The sequence below is a fragment of the Hippoglossus stenolepis genome, chromosome 22 (genome assembly GCF_022539355.2).
Source record: "Hippoglossus stenolepis isolate QCI-W04-F060 chromosome 22, HSTE1.2, whole genome shotgun sequence".
In the NCBI taxonomy this organism is placed as follows: domain Eukaryota; kingdom Metazoa; phylum Chordata; class Actinopteri; order Pleuronectiformes; family Pleuronectidae; genus Hippoglossus; species Hippoglossus stenolepis.
Genome location: NC_061504.1, coordinates 4940054 through 4952971, shown reverse-complemented (window position 1 = coordinate 4952971; position 12918 = coordinate 4940054). Strand labels below are relative to the sequence as shown.

Sequence of the window (12918 nt, the reverse complement as noted above, 5' to 3'; positions counted from 1 at the left end):
ATTATTCACAATGAAAGCCAAGTGTTTAAACTATCAATTGTTTTTATTTCATGTATCTGCTTCAAACTGCAAATGCATTATTTCTGGCCTTCTTGACGCCCGACCAAAATGGATGCGGGCCTTAAGTTGCCCACTTGTAAAATAACAAATATGGCCCAAATAGTCCAAAACAAATGTGGGCCTTTTTTGGGCAACCATGCGGTGCACTTAGCAAGGTGTCATCTGGATGTGAACCTAAAGTGGCCCAAATAACTGGGGATCGATTTTTCAAAAGTAAAAAAACAACCGAAAAAACCCTCCATTCTGCTCCTGTGGTGTCCATCCGCCATGTTTTTACCCTAAATGTCCGCTGGGATCGACACGCAAACACGGCTGCAGACGAGGATAACAGAGGACATTCAGGCTAAAAACGTTGTGTAAATGACACAGATTCGAGTTGAATTTGATGGCCGGGGCTTCCGGACACTTGGATGACACCACAGGAGCAGCACCCACCCCTCCATCGGCATGGTGGTGAGCAGATAATGAGAGAATTTTCATTTATCGGTTAACTATTCCTTTAATTGTGCATGAATGTTGGATGTAAAATTGGCCCCCTCTGTGAAAATTGTGGCCCCTTTATGGCCCATGGGTTAGAAAAATCGTAGATCCGCCTCTGCTACAAATCTCTACTATAGGATATGAATCACACTGGTGCTGTGGCACAGATAACTGTGTCCCTGTAACATCATGACAACGTTACAGGAGCTGTAATCCTTTCCACTGAGGGGCAGTGGGCGGCGCGCACTCAACGCGCCCCTTATTGCGAGGCATATACATGTGAGGGAGCGCGTCCCCCCAAATCCTTCCAGCCAGCCCGGGAGGAACCCACTCTTTAAACCCAGACCGAGCCAAGCTGGGCCGAACCGAGCCGAGCCAATCCGAGTGTACAGAGGCAGCGGAGGAGCCGCGATGAGCTGGTAGCGCATCTTTTACGCACACCAACCGACCGCTCCGCCGCCCGCCCGCACGGCCGTCCCTTATAAACTGCACCGTCTGCCGCTCCACGTTCAGTTCTCACGCCGACACCATGGAGACGACACTGGCCAGGAGCGACGCGATCGTTTCCCAGCTGCTGCTGTTCTGCCACATCGGTAAGAAAGTGAGGAGGAGGAGGAGGAGAGGAAGGAGAGAAAAGGCGTTCATTGTGACTGTGGTGGTGGCTGACATGTGATGCTGTGTTCGCTGCATTGAGCCCGTGCGTCCGTTTGATTCCCCCGGATTGTCTGCTCACTTCCCTCCGTCTTCCTCTATCTGCAAAAAGATGCATTTCGCACGTCGGGTGTATGTTTCTTAAATGCATGCCTTTCCCTCCGTGGAAACGTGTTCTCCACCGCTAAATGTCCCCTTTGCGCTCAGATTTTGTTTTTCCTGTCTCCTCTGCAGTACGTGCACGGATTTCAATTCCGGTGATTCAAACATGTTGAGCCATTTTTGCCCAAACACAAGTTGAAGTATGAATGAAATGTACCGTTGGGCGGTGTGATGATGCTCTGGTCTTTTAGTGGATAGCGGACCCGAGGAGATGTGCTCCAACTTTGAGTTCCTGCAACCGAATCCATCTAATGTGTGTATATATCACATATTTGTTTGTGTCACGTTGTCCTGTATTTAAAGACCTGTGTCATGAGGGAGTCATTGCTCTAATATCCTGGCAATATGCATCAGTGGTGGATCTAAGTTTTTCACAATTTACAATTTTCTTTTTTTTACTCATTGTCGTATTGTTAGTAGGTAAATATTTTATAATTTTTTTTAGATGACTGACAGTACAGGGACACTTAAGGGGCCAAACATATTTCAGCCCCCCTGGCCCCTAATATACAAATATATTCAAAGGGAAGGTTTGTGAATGCAAGTCCAGAAATGTTTCGACATGTTGTTCACAGTAGCCTATGTCGACTGCTTTCACTGGAAAAATAATAATTAGTCCAAGAGTCAGTGGAGCAGATGTCAAATTTCAGATCCTCCTGAAGACATTCAAGAGAGGGGGCTTGGTTCTAATTTGAGCAATTGGATCACAGATGGGGAAGTAAAAAGCATCATTTCTGTATACAGTTTGTTTACGAATTAAAAAAAAAGGAAAATAAGTAAGACATGCATTGCCCTTCAGTCAGTAGCTTAACAAGACGAATCATCGCTCAAACTAGAACAGTGGAGCAGTTTCACTCTCTGAGCATCATGTCCTTATTTGTCCTGCCAACATTTGACCAGTGGCATCTGCAATATCACATTTGATTTTTTTTTTAAAGTTAGATTTAGTCGTTGCTTCCTGCAGGAACATTTATTTGAGGTTATGTTAGTGGAAAATCTTTGGAGCTCACTTAAGCTCTTTGGGGGAAAACGTATAAATTTCTGCCAAATCAAATAGAGGCACAGGAGAGTTTGGCTGTTATATCATCAGGGACAATATATTGGACAATTTAAGCAGCTTTACTGGTCTAGTCAGTTAATTTATAAAAATACATTCCTGGCAGAAAAAAACGGATATATGAAAGGTTTGAAACAGTCCTGCTATTAAATGGTTTTCCCTCCAGAGGGCGCTGAAAATTACTTTTTACCATGTATAAAATGCCCCACTCATTTACCTGTAAATCGTGGTCATAACGCTTTAAAATATAAGATAATCTCATTGTGTTTTTTAAGACTATTGGCTGACATATTGTTATGGTTGTAATTGGCTTCAAAAGTGAAAAAGTAAAAAAGTCTGACTTCATGGATGACCCCCCTGAACCCTCTGACAGACCCCTGTTAGTCTGCATCCACCCGGCCTCGGTACAGCTGTGGTTGACATTTCAATTTGACCTTTGAGAAATCAAATAGCTTAAACGTTCAACATCGATTCTTAACAAGGTTATCATACCGTTCAAATGAGGCACAGGAGATGAATCTCATGACTTTCATTTGAAGAGGGAAGAGATCTGAGGTCCTGAGCTCAAACCTGCATCTTCCATGTTTGACGAGATTTAGTGTGATCGGATTGAACCAGAAGATCCAATGAGGCGTTTTTTTTTTTAAATTTATGATTCTGTAACTTGATAAAGACACAAATGGTGCTAGATATGGTGGGTGAGCTTTGTTATTCTTTACATTTGAGCTTGCATTTGAGTTGTTGTTTCTATCTGTCACAGTGTTACTATTGCCTTTTTATTATGAGTTAATTTCTCACTGTCCATTTCCAGCCCACTGCTTGTTGACTCCTTCCTTCACCTGTCATCACAGCAAAAAACAACAAACTGTAACATGGGGGAGGTTCTGATAATGTTCCACTCAAGACAGAGGCTAAATTGGCCACATTGTAAACAGGCGCCATCATATAGATACCTGGAGTTTCTTACCAACTCTTTCCCCCAAAAAGTTCCGCCGTTGTTGAAACCGCTTGGTCGTCTCGCTTGAACTATTAGCTCCACTGCCCCCCCCCCATGATTTCGGTGGCACTGCTCTGTTTGGCCTAGTTTCATCTGTATCCGCAAGATTTGAAAAGACGTGCACAAAAACGGATGTAATGAGTAGGGACGGAAGGGTCTGTGAAAAACAATGAAAAACATCAGATAACAAAGATTTCAAACTACCAAGAGGAACCTAAAACTTCAGCAGCAGGGCAGATTGCTCTTCATTCCATTTAAAAGGTGCATACCTGATTATAGCATTTCTGACAACATTTGTGCCAGCGCAGGTGATATGTAAGGTGATGTAGTTACTAGAAGGTGTAATGTAGTGAGAGGAGAAGTGGGGTCGTTTGGAAGATTTACCAGTAGAGCTTGAATATTAGATGACTGTTTCTTCTTGACTGTAAAGATGTCCATCCAACCGAGTGACACAGAGAACAGTGATAAGTCTCTTGATACACAGGGTTTAACTGCTGAAGTGCTGATGACCACACAGAATGTCTCCGTAGTCATGAATTCGATTCATTTCCCTTCAAATGTTTATGTCAGAGATGCTGTTTCTATAGTCGTTTAGAGGAAAAGGAAATGGAGCATCCTCCAGCCATCTGTCCCACAATACGCCTGCTCGCCTCTCAGAATCACACGCTCACACATTTTCTTGCTTGGCCCTTTCAGTCACACTCATCCGTGCAAAAGCACACACACAAATCGCCATTGTGACTGCTCTTGTTGTGGCTTTTGCAGCTCAATGGACTCAAGTGTTCTAGCTGGAGTCCTTCACGTTGCCATATGCTTAGTAACAGCATGGTTCTCTCTCATAATATACACCATGCATGTGACTCCACGGTGGTTCCACACCTGCTCCCTGTCATTCCATACACACTGTTGTGCAGTAAGGGGGGGGGGATGTGAGAATGTGTTCCTGTGTTGATGCATCAAGTATCCTGACATGTGATATATTGTGATTCTGCAGGTTAGACATTTCAAAGTAAGCGGCTCAGCGTGATGGTTGTATCTGGGATTTTGTTCTCTGCTGTTCGGAACACTTGACACCACACGGAGCTCAGACTCCAGCGTTCCAAACGGGACATATTGAATCTGAAGCCTCCTGCCAGTGATTGCCTGCGTTTGCCGGTTGTTTCCAGTCGTTAGCATTCACTCGCCCTAGCAGACTGCATTAGATGAGTCACTGTTATATTTGCAGGGGTTGCTCACAAGACATGGGCCTCGACGCCTTAAATGGCTAACACATTGTCCATTGTCTTGTTACAGTCATATATTTGAACATATATTTTAGTGGGCTGTTAAGCCACAGTGATTGAATTGGAAGGGGTTGCCAATGCACTGTGGAATTAATAGATTGGTGGTGCATGGTGATTGGTTAGCTGGAGGGACACAGCCTGCATGCCAACAGGATCTATACTGAGTGCACTGCCACCATTCATTCAGCGTTTGTGTGTTTATATGAGAGAGGAATACTTGTGTGAGTGTGTTTTTATTAAGGTGGCCGAGATGACTCACAGGAGCTCATTAATGCCAAAGTGACAACACAACAGCAAATAAGGCACACAGCGGAAACACAATCACAATGAAATTGACCGACGACAGATGTTGACGATGAAACGAGCAGAGTTACTTACTGCGCTCAAGTGAGCTGTTGTCCGTGGCTTTTGTAGTTGTGCTGTGGATTTTGCATTTATGTTGTGGCTTCTGTAGTCAAGTTGTGGCTTTTGCAGTGGTGCTGTGTCTTTAATGTGCTTGTGTGTTATGCGTAATGTCAAACAAGAAATCTTGAAACCACAAAGAATCGAATCCAGCCAACGTGCCACCACGCACAGTGTCACAGCTCATGTGTAATGTTTAATGTGAGTTCAGTGATCATATGTTCTCCCTGTGAGATACCATCTGGCCAACCAGTGCACTCACAGCGTTCGAACCATAGGGGTTGCATCCGGTGGCATAAGGGGATGCCTGATGGTGTCATACTAATTGCCTACAAAACACTGGCACACACATTCTGGTACTCTTGGCATTCTGAATGTGTAAATCCATGAATTGTATGAAGAGAACAGTGATGAGATACTGAGACACCTCGTAAATCACAAGACGGATGAAAGCAGTATTGACCAGATTTGTAAGGACAAGACAAAAATATTTACTTATTAGCCTCTAGAGTCGTGGAATAAGTATATTTCAAAAGTGAATGTCTCTATTCTGCCATCAAGTTAGCAATAATATGTAACTTCTCACACATTTATGCAAAATGTTCCAGTCCATAAACTCAGGCTACATCCATTCTACTTCGCTCACTACAATCTCTGTACACATGAGCGTTTTATCTCCCTATCAGATTTATTCCCCGTCCATACTAGCACGCCTGAAAACGCATATCAAGTAACAGCTCACGTACACTGGGCACGCACGTACCTGTGTAAACGGGAAGCATTTGGTTGTTGGTTGCAGAAAGGTCCCAGATGGCTAATCTCCTACACTTGTAAACATTTGTATCTTTGTAAAAGGCAGAATTTAGCTACAGAACAGCTGTTTGCAAAGACAACAGGGTCAGCATCGCTTGTAATTGATTGTCCATGTTGCTTGATGTTACGCTGACTGTACAGACTACAACGCCGCCCTGGATTTTTCAAACTTCTCTGTTGTAGCGGCTCTAAATCTCCAGAGCAGTGTGGATCCCGGGCGTATACTTAGCAGAGTTGATGCATTTTCAAGTTGTTGTAGTGTGGATGTTTCCTGGTACTGAGAACTGATGTGATACTGTTGTTTCCCAATCAATAAGTTTCCCAATCTTCCCAATCGTGATCAATAAGACAGCTACACCTGAATGAAAGAATAGAAGTGAATACAAGAAACTGTGTTTAAATATGGGCTCATTTGACCAATACACCACCTGTTTAATAAGCTCAACATGGTGCCATACACCACAATGCCTCCCTCACTTCCACATTCAGTTATAATGAATGAAATACCACATTTATAAGGATGCTGCTGACTGTCACTTTAAAACTGCATTGTTTTCATTTATTTTGGAAGAATTGGCAAATTGTGAACAGTTAATGATCTTGAAATCCTCTGATTTGACACGGTGAGAGACTGGTCTGTTAACTTAGGGAACACTGGCACTAATATCCCACTGTCCATGCCAGAGCATATATCCCACTTCAGTTTATTTTTAATCCATCTATTTTCATCTCCTCTTTTATGTGACTGTATATAGTACAGTATACACTTCAGTATAGGGCAGTGAGATATAATTGCGTGTCTCCCTCCTTCTAGCTTTAACCCTGCTTAAGATGAGATTATGTGTGTGTGCACCAACTTATACTCATGCACACTTACACACATGCACACACACTCGCAGCATGCTCGAGTCAAGCTCTGTAAACCAGCCAAATAAAAATCTTCACTGAGGGAAATCTTGTTAGCACGATTTCCCAAAGCCTTCTTAACTGTCTGGTTTTAGCGGGAAAAAAATATATAATCAGATTTCTGTTTTTGGCATTCAAATTGGAGGGAAGGAGAAACTGAGGTAAAACGTTTCATTCAGATTGTTAAATCCTCAGAATGAGAGAAAAATGATTTGTTTTTGAAGTTTGTAGAGTTTCAGTTCTGTGCTAACATTTCCACCACTTTGTCAAAAAGTCCTTTAAATCGTTTTAATGACAACCCTTTTAAAAATAAAAACGTACCAACTCAAAATGATGTGTTAATGTCTCATTGCTGTTGCAATGACAGAAATGCCATTCTCCTCATTGTAAGTTTGTGTCCCATTAAATGGTGTGATGCTGTTATTTTAAGGTATAAAAACGACATAGTGTTGCTTTAATATCTCAATATAATGACTTATTAACTTGAAATAATGACTCACTATCTCATCATTTCGATTTAGCATTCAGAAATGGTCTGATGTACTATGCAGACTTCATATCTCTTCTCTTAATTTGAAAACCAAACTTGAAATATTTTCTGACTGTAGTGATAGAAGTGGGTTATCGTCACCACAGATGTTGCATTGAATAATTGATTGGCTGCTCTCTGCTGTAATATTTTGTCTCCCCCCCCCCTCTCTCACTGTCTCTACTGGCCTCTCCATCTAAAGCATTTTATTCACAAGTGCTCTTATTCTCAAATCCACTTAGCTGCAGTCTGCTCTCATTGTGGCTGCAGCGTACGGTCATGGTTATTTTGGAGCCAGTCTGTGCCATGAGGACAGCTGGATCTCTTTGATGCAGAGCAGCCTGGACAAGGAACTCAGCTCAGTGAAACACTTGTGTCACTCAAAAGTTTGTTCACTAGTTACTGTGGTTGCAATCCTGAGCAGCGATTGTTAGATATTGAAAGTCTTAAAGATGAAAGTGGAACACAGTGGTTAGTAGGTTCTCTTGTAGAGCTCAACAGAGCAGACACAGATGTGAGGAGGGCTGGAATCATCATTGACTCCAATATGATTTGCTGCATAGATGAATTGTTACTATTCTTTGTGGGTCATTGACAATGACCCTGCCATTCCTTCTTCCTTCCTCCGCCTCTTCACTTCATCCTGTCTGCCCGTGAAAGGTTTACAACCTGCTTTCATGGAGATCAGCAACATTAGTCGTCAGGTTTCCAATGCCGACCTCGAGTCATGTGGCTAAAATAGAAACTTCCCAAACAGCCTCTGCAGCATCATCCACTTCTTAACCGGTAAATCACTATATCAAACAAATGCTCGTAGAGCTCCTGAGTTATGAAGAGGCGAGGGGGCAAAGTGTATTTAGCTGTGAGAGACAACATAAAAAGGGAGAAGTTAGTAATGCTGCAGGAGTTGTTTGAGAATTTCCTCTCCATCATAATCCATTTTAAGACTGCACACTGAGGCCAAGGTAACTACAGCGGCTGTTCCATACAAAGCACCAAGCTAAAAACGTCCCAGAGCTGTTTTTGAAGGAAATAAAGGAAGTTAATATTTGGGACTATAGTTCCACAGTAGCTCCAAGTAGCTCCTCAAAATTAACTTGTACATAATACTTGTTGTATGACCTAGGAGTTAGGCAAATGTGTTAATAGCTGTTTTGAATGACCCCCTCGTGAAGAGCCAGCTGTCATTAAGAGTGAGGAAGCAATATTCTTTTATCCAGAATCACCCTAATACTCCATTGAAATCCTTGTGACTGAGTTTTACAACAAAGTTCAAATCCTGCGCACTCCCTCAACCCTGCACATCTGGGTGTGACCATTGGATTGTGATTTCAGAGAGTTACAGACATTTTCAGCACCCACTGGTTCTGAAGCTGTAAAGCTGCGAGGTGATGGCGTTTCAGATGCTGATCGACCATCTGACTAGCTTCCCTTTTATTAATGACTGCTTTCCCAATGAGAACTCAGCATGACCTTCAAGTTCCTCCTGCCTGAGGAGTCATTCACAATGTTGTGCTTTGTAATTAGTGTATAAAATAATGATTTGTGTTTTACATCCTTCTCTGTAATTCTCTAATAATATGATTCTAAAGGAGGAGGTGAAGTTGGAGTCACTAGAGGAAGGATATCGATTCAACATTTTTGGGCAGGGGAAGTGGGGATAACTAGCAGAGGAGTTTAAAGTAGTAGAAAGGGAGGATGAAGGCCGCATCACAGAGAACAAAAAGGTGAAAAGGAGAGGAAGAGTGAAACCAAGTCGCTGAAACCACAGAATGCCAGCGCTCTCTCTGCAGTCTCTCCAGCCCGAAGAGGTCTGTCTGAAGTTACAGCCGCTGACAATGGCCGTCTGTCTCTGTCGGTGCCCACGTACAAAAGCCACCGTTGTGTTTTTAAAAGGCTGGCACCGAGGACCAAGGCTACCGGAGAGCCTTAGTCCTCAGAGAACCTCGCTGCCACTCGGCGGGCCAGCTAATGGAAGTACGAGACTTTGTCATGTACAAACATAGACACACACATGGCCACACTTCAGCATTCAGGGCTATTCTAAACTCGTTGTGTACGTGTTAAGTTGGAGAAGTGATAACCAGACTATTGACCTATAAGAGCTGGATCCATCTGGTTCCATTGGCTGCTTGTAGAACTATTTCATTCACGTGTGTGCTCTGGAGCAGAGCTTAATTGATGACTGAGCATGTTCCTTCCACAGTGCGTCACAACCACAGGTTTCTCTGTTGTAAAGTATTGTTCTTTCTGTCATGGGGTTCCTGTGATTGACCCGTGTGACCGTTCAAAGCCTTTGTTTAACATCTATGGACCACCATCAGAGGTCAGACAGATCAGGGCAGAGCTCAGCCCACCGCACTGCTCTGGTGACTTTCTCTGCATGATGTTGCTAAAGGCGTGAACTGGAATTAGTTTGATTATTTTATTTCCATTGTAGAATATCAACAGTGGAACAATGCCCAAACTTTATGTCTTAATTTGAAAAAGACCAGCTTTTTTGTTGTATAGGATGCAGTAGAGCTTAGATCTGCACAGTTAGTTGATTTGTCAACTAATGACTGAAATGAAATAAATAGCTGTAATTTTGAAGCAAAACCACCAAACATGTGCAAGTTCCACTTTCTCAATTGTCAGGAATGTTGTTCTTGTTCTCCGTCAGCCTTCCTTTCTTACATATTTTCAATTACAATCCTAGACCATGGCGGCCCACCATATTCTAATTTGTCCGGACACAGTTTTATAATGGACCATAATATGTAACATAAGAGATTTCTTACTTGGTGTTTTGCTCTGTTTCTGCATTGTATAGATGTGTGCAGCGCTTTTTGCTGCATGCTCACACTGTTGTCCATAAAGTTTTTACCTTCCTCACAGACAGTCAGACATCGTAGTTTCAGATGCAGTTGTGCGCTCACCCGCAAGAAGCATGCAATAGTGTTCTCTGTCATGCAAGAACTTCTCTTCACTATTTAGTCTGTGTACCTGTCACCCTGTTGAACGTGAGAGCGACGTTTGTCTTGGGTTTGCTCATTTATTAAGAAATGGATTCTTTCCTGACCCATAACATCCTTAGACCAAGCTCTTTTGTGTAATACGGCATAACCTTCTTGGCAAAGGCAACACAGACATATTTACAGTATCATCAGAGTGTCCCTTCCCAGTTTCAACTCCAATTTGACTCAATCTGAATTGATAAGGTGACATTAAACCAAGTTTGTGAGCCGGAGAGATAGAAAACAGCTGGACGTGTAAACATTGTGAAAAACATAATGAAAGTCACAGAGGAAGATGAATAGCAAATTATCTTGTCGATGACCTTTTTATTATTCAGAGAATGGCTGACTTCAAAGAGAGAAACAAAGACTGAAATTACAACTGAAAGTCAGCAGTTTTTCTTTTTTTTTTTCTTCATATAAATTTGGCATTTTGCTGCGGTGCTTTCGTCTCATGGGCTGCAGCGATGGAGTGAATGGGAACCAGCTAGTCTGATGAAAGTTAATAGAGGCTCCTCGATTGCTTTGTCGAGAGTGGAATTCAGAGACGAGCATAGTGGAAGTGAACTCAATCCAGCTCTGGGCCGACTTTATTTTTCCCAGTGAGAAAGTTCATGAGGGGGCTGCAACTGTGACCAATTGGTGGGTTGAAGTTGATTAACCCCCACCCCCCACCAGCCGACTGCCCACTGTTGTCACACACACACATAACAACACACACACACACACACACACACATTTCAATGGAGATCTTTGGGAGGACACACATGCACACACACACACACACATTATAAGAATCATTGAGTGAATATATTTTTCATTTGAAAAAGGACATTTTTGACATAAAACTGAAAAGCTGTACAATTTCACATATATGAGATATATATATATATATATATATAAAGGTAATTCAAAATGTTTTAGAAATGTTTAAACTCATTATAAAGGCTGATTAATGCTTTATTTTTTTTTTACGATGAAAAGAGATGTCCCTGACTCCTATGACATATTACGTGTATATTAAGAACTCTTTTTGAGTCAGGTAGCCTGTGTAGGAAGTGAACACTTAACGCAGAGAAACAGGCACTAAGACAAACTGGCCACTCTAAAGTGCAAAAAGTCAAATAAACGTGTGCATGTTTTTTTTAGTGTAAGGGTTATGTTTGCAAGTCTAAGGCTGCATATGTGTCCAAATACGTGTCTTTGTGCTATTATCCCAGTGTGTTTGTGTTTGCTAGCGCATGTCTGCTGCCTGCCAGACAAGTGAGGAATTGGGGGCGTGACCCCGCACTGAAGGATAGAGAGGCGAGGGGATGGTTTTGTATCCATGGCGATGGAGAGAGTCGGAGCAGCAAGCCGACAGGAAGTCAGGGTGTTCCGCACGCCATCGGGGGGCCCCTCTGTTGTCATGACGCTGTGAACTGTTGTCATGGAGATTTAGCTGATTGAGTCTGAATGCTGATGGAAAACATGTTGACTGGATTCTTTAGTAGATCATCCACAGCCTCGACACTTGTTGATTAGCAGCTGAGTTTTTAAAGTTAGATGAATTCAACTAAACAAGGTCTCTCTTCTTGGTTAGAATCCGAACTTTTAATATTAAAAGAAAACCAAATAATATCTTACAACCCTTTACAAAGCCAGATGTCCTTATTTTTCTTCGTCATTGTTTTTTTAAGTGTTCTTCTTCCACTGATTTAAAACAGGAGCAGACTTCAGGCTCCGCTCTTCACATTAACCACTGATCAGAGCTTTCAGATACAAGAACATCTTAAAGATCTTCACCAGAAGCTGCTGTGTTAGTTTGCAGCTGCGCTCCATTGAACTCCTACGGGATTACTGTTCACATACTGTACACACACACACACACACACACACACACACACACACACACACACACACACACACACACACACACACCCTGTGCAGTCTTTTCTCAATTTGTACCAAGCAGATGGAAATGGTGCATCTGACTGCTCAAACTAAGGCAGATTAGTGACTCACACACACACACACTCACACAACTGAGGTGGACATGCGCAATCATAAAAGCTTAGTGGATTAAGCAGAACTTGCTGCCTGGATGCACAGAAAACACATGGATGAAAAACTGGGATACCAGGTCTATATGCATTGGTATTTAAATAGGTTATGGCCGTCTAGTGGGTGTCCATAAACTTTGTAGTAATATTAAGATGCATAAATCAAGTAGCTGTCATATATTTTAAATTAACCTTAGAATAAAAAGCACAAAATACTATGTTGCTAGGCAATGCAGTAGATATTGATGCTCTCCTCTCTACAGTGACATACAACAATCAGCCATTTGTACATTTAATCCGTCTGAACCAAAGGTCTGAACATCACTCAACATCCTCCACAATCTGCTCTAAATCCAACTCTTCAGCTCACTCAAAAAATAAATCCACATAACATTTGAGTGAAGAATATTTCAATTTAATTAATACTGAGGTTACTGATGTACACATACAAACACTTTGCTACAGTAACAAGGGTAAATGTGCCTCGATACTTTCACCCCTGGATAAATGGTCTGTGTTTGCCCATGTCTGGATCACTGC

General features: G+C 42.2%; 1 protein-coding gene across 2 annotated transcripts in view; it reads left to right on the top strand.

Annotated features, from left to right (window-relative positions):
- The first annotated feature begins 712 nt into the window (after positions 1–712).
- The window catches only part of ptprz1b (protein tyrosine phosphatase receptor type Z1b), a 64850-nt gene continuing 52644 nt past the window's right edge, over positions 713–12918 (top strand). For both annotated transcript variants that reach the window (XM_047338490.1, XM_047338489.1), the window contains exon 1: positions 713–1133. In XM_047338490.1, coding sequence (XP_047194446.1) covers positions 1070–1133 — 64 coding nt within the window. In that variant the 5' untranslated portion in view covers positions 713–1069. The remainder of the gene's footprint in view (positions 1134–12918) is intronic.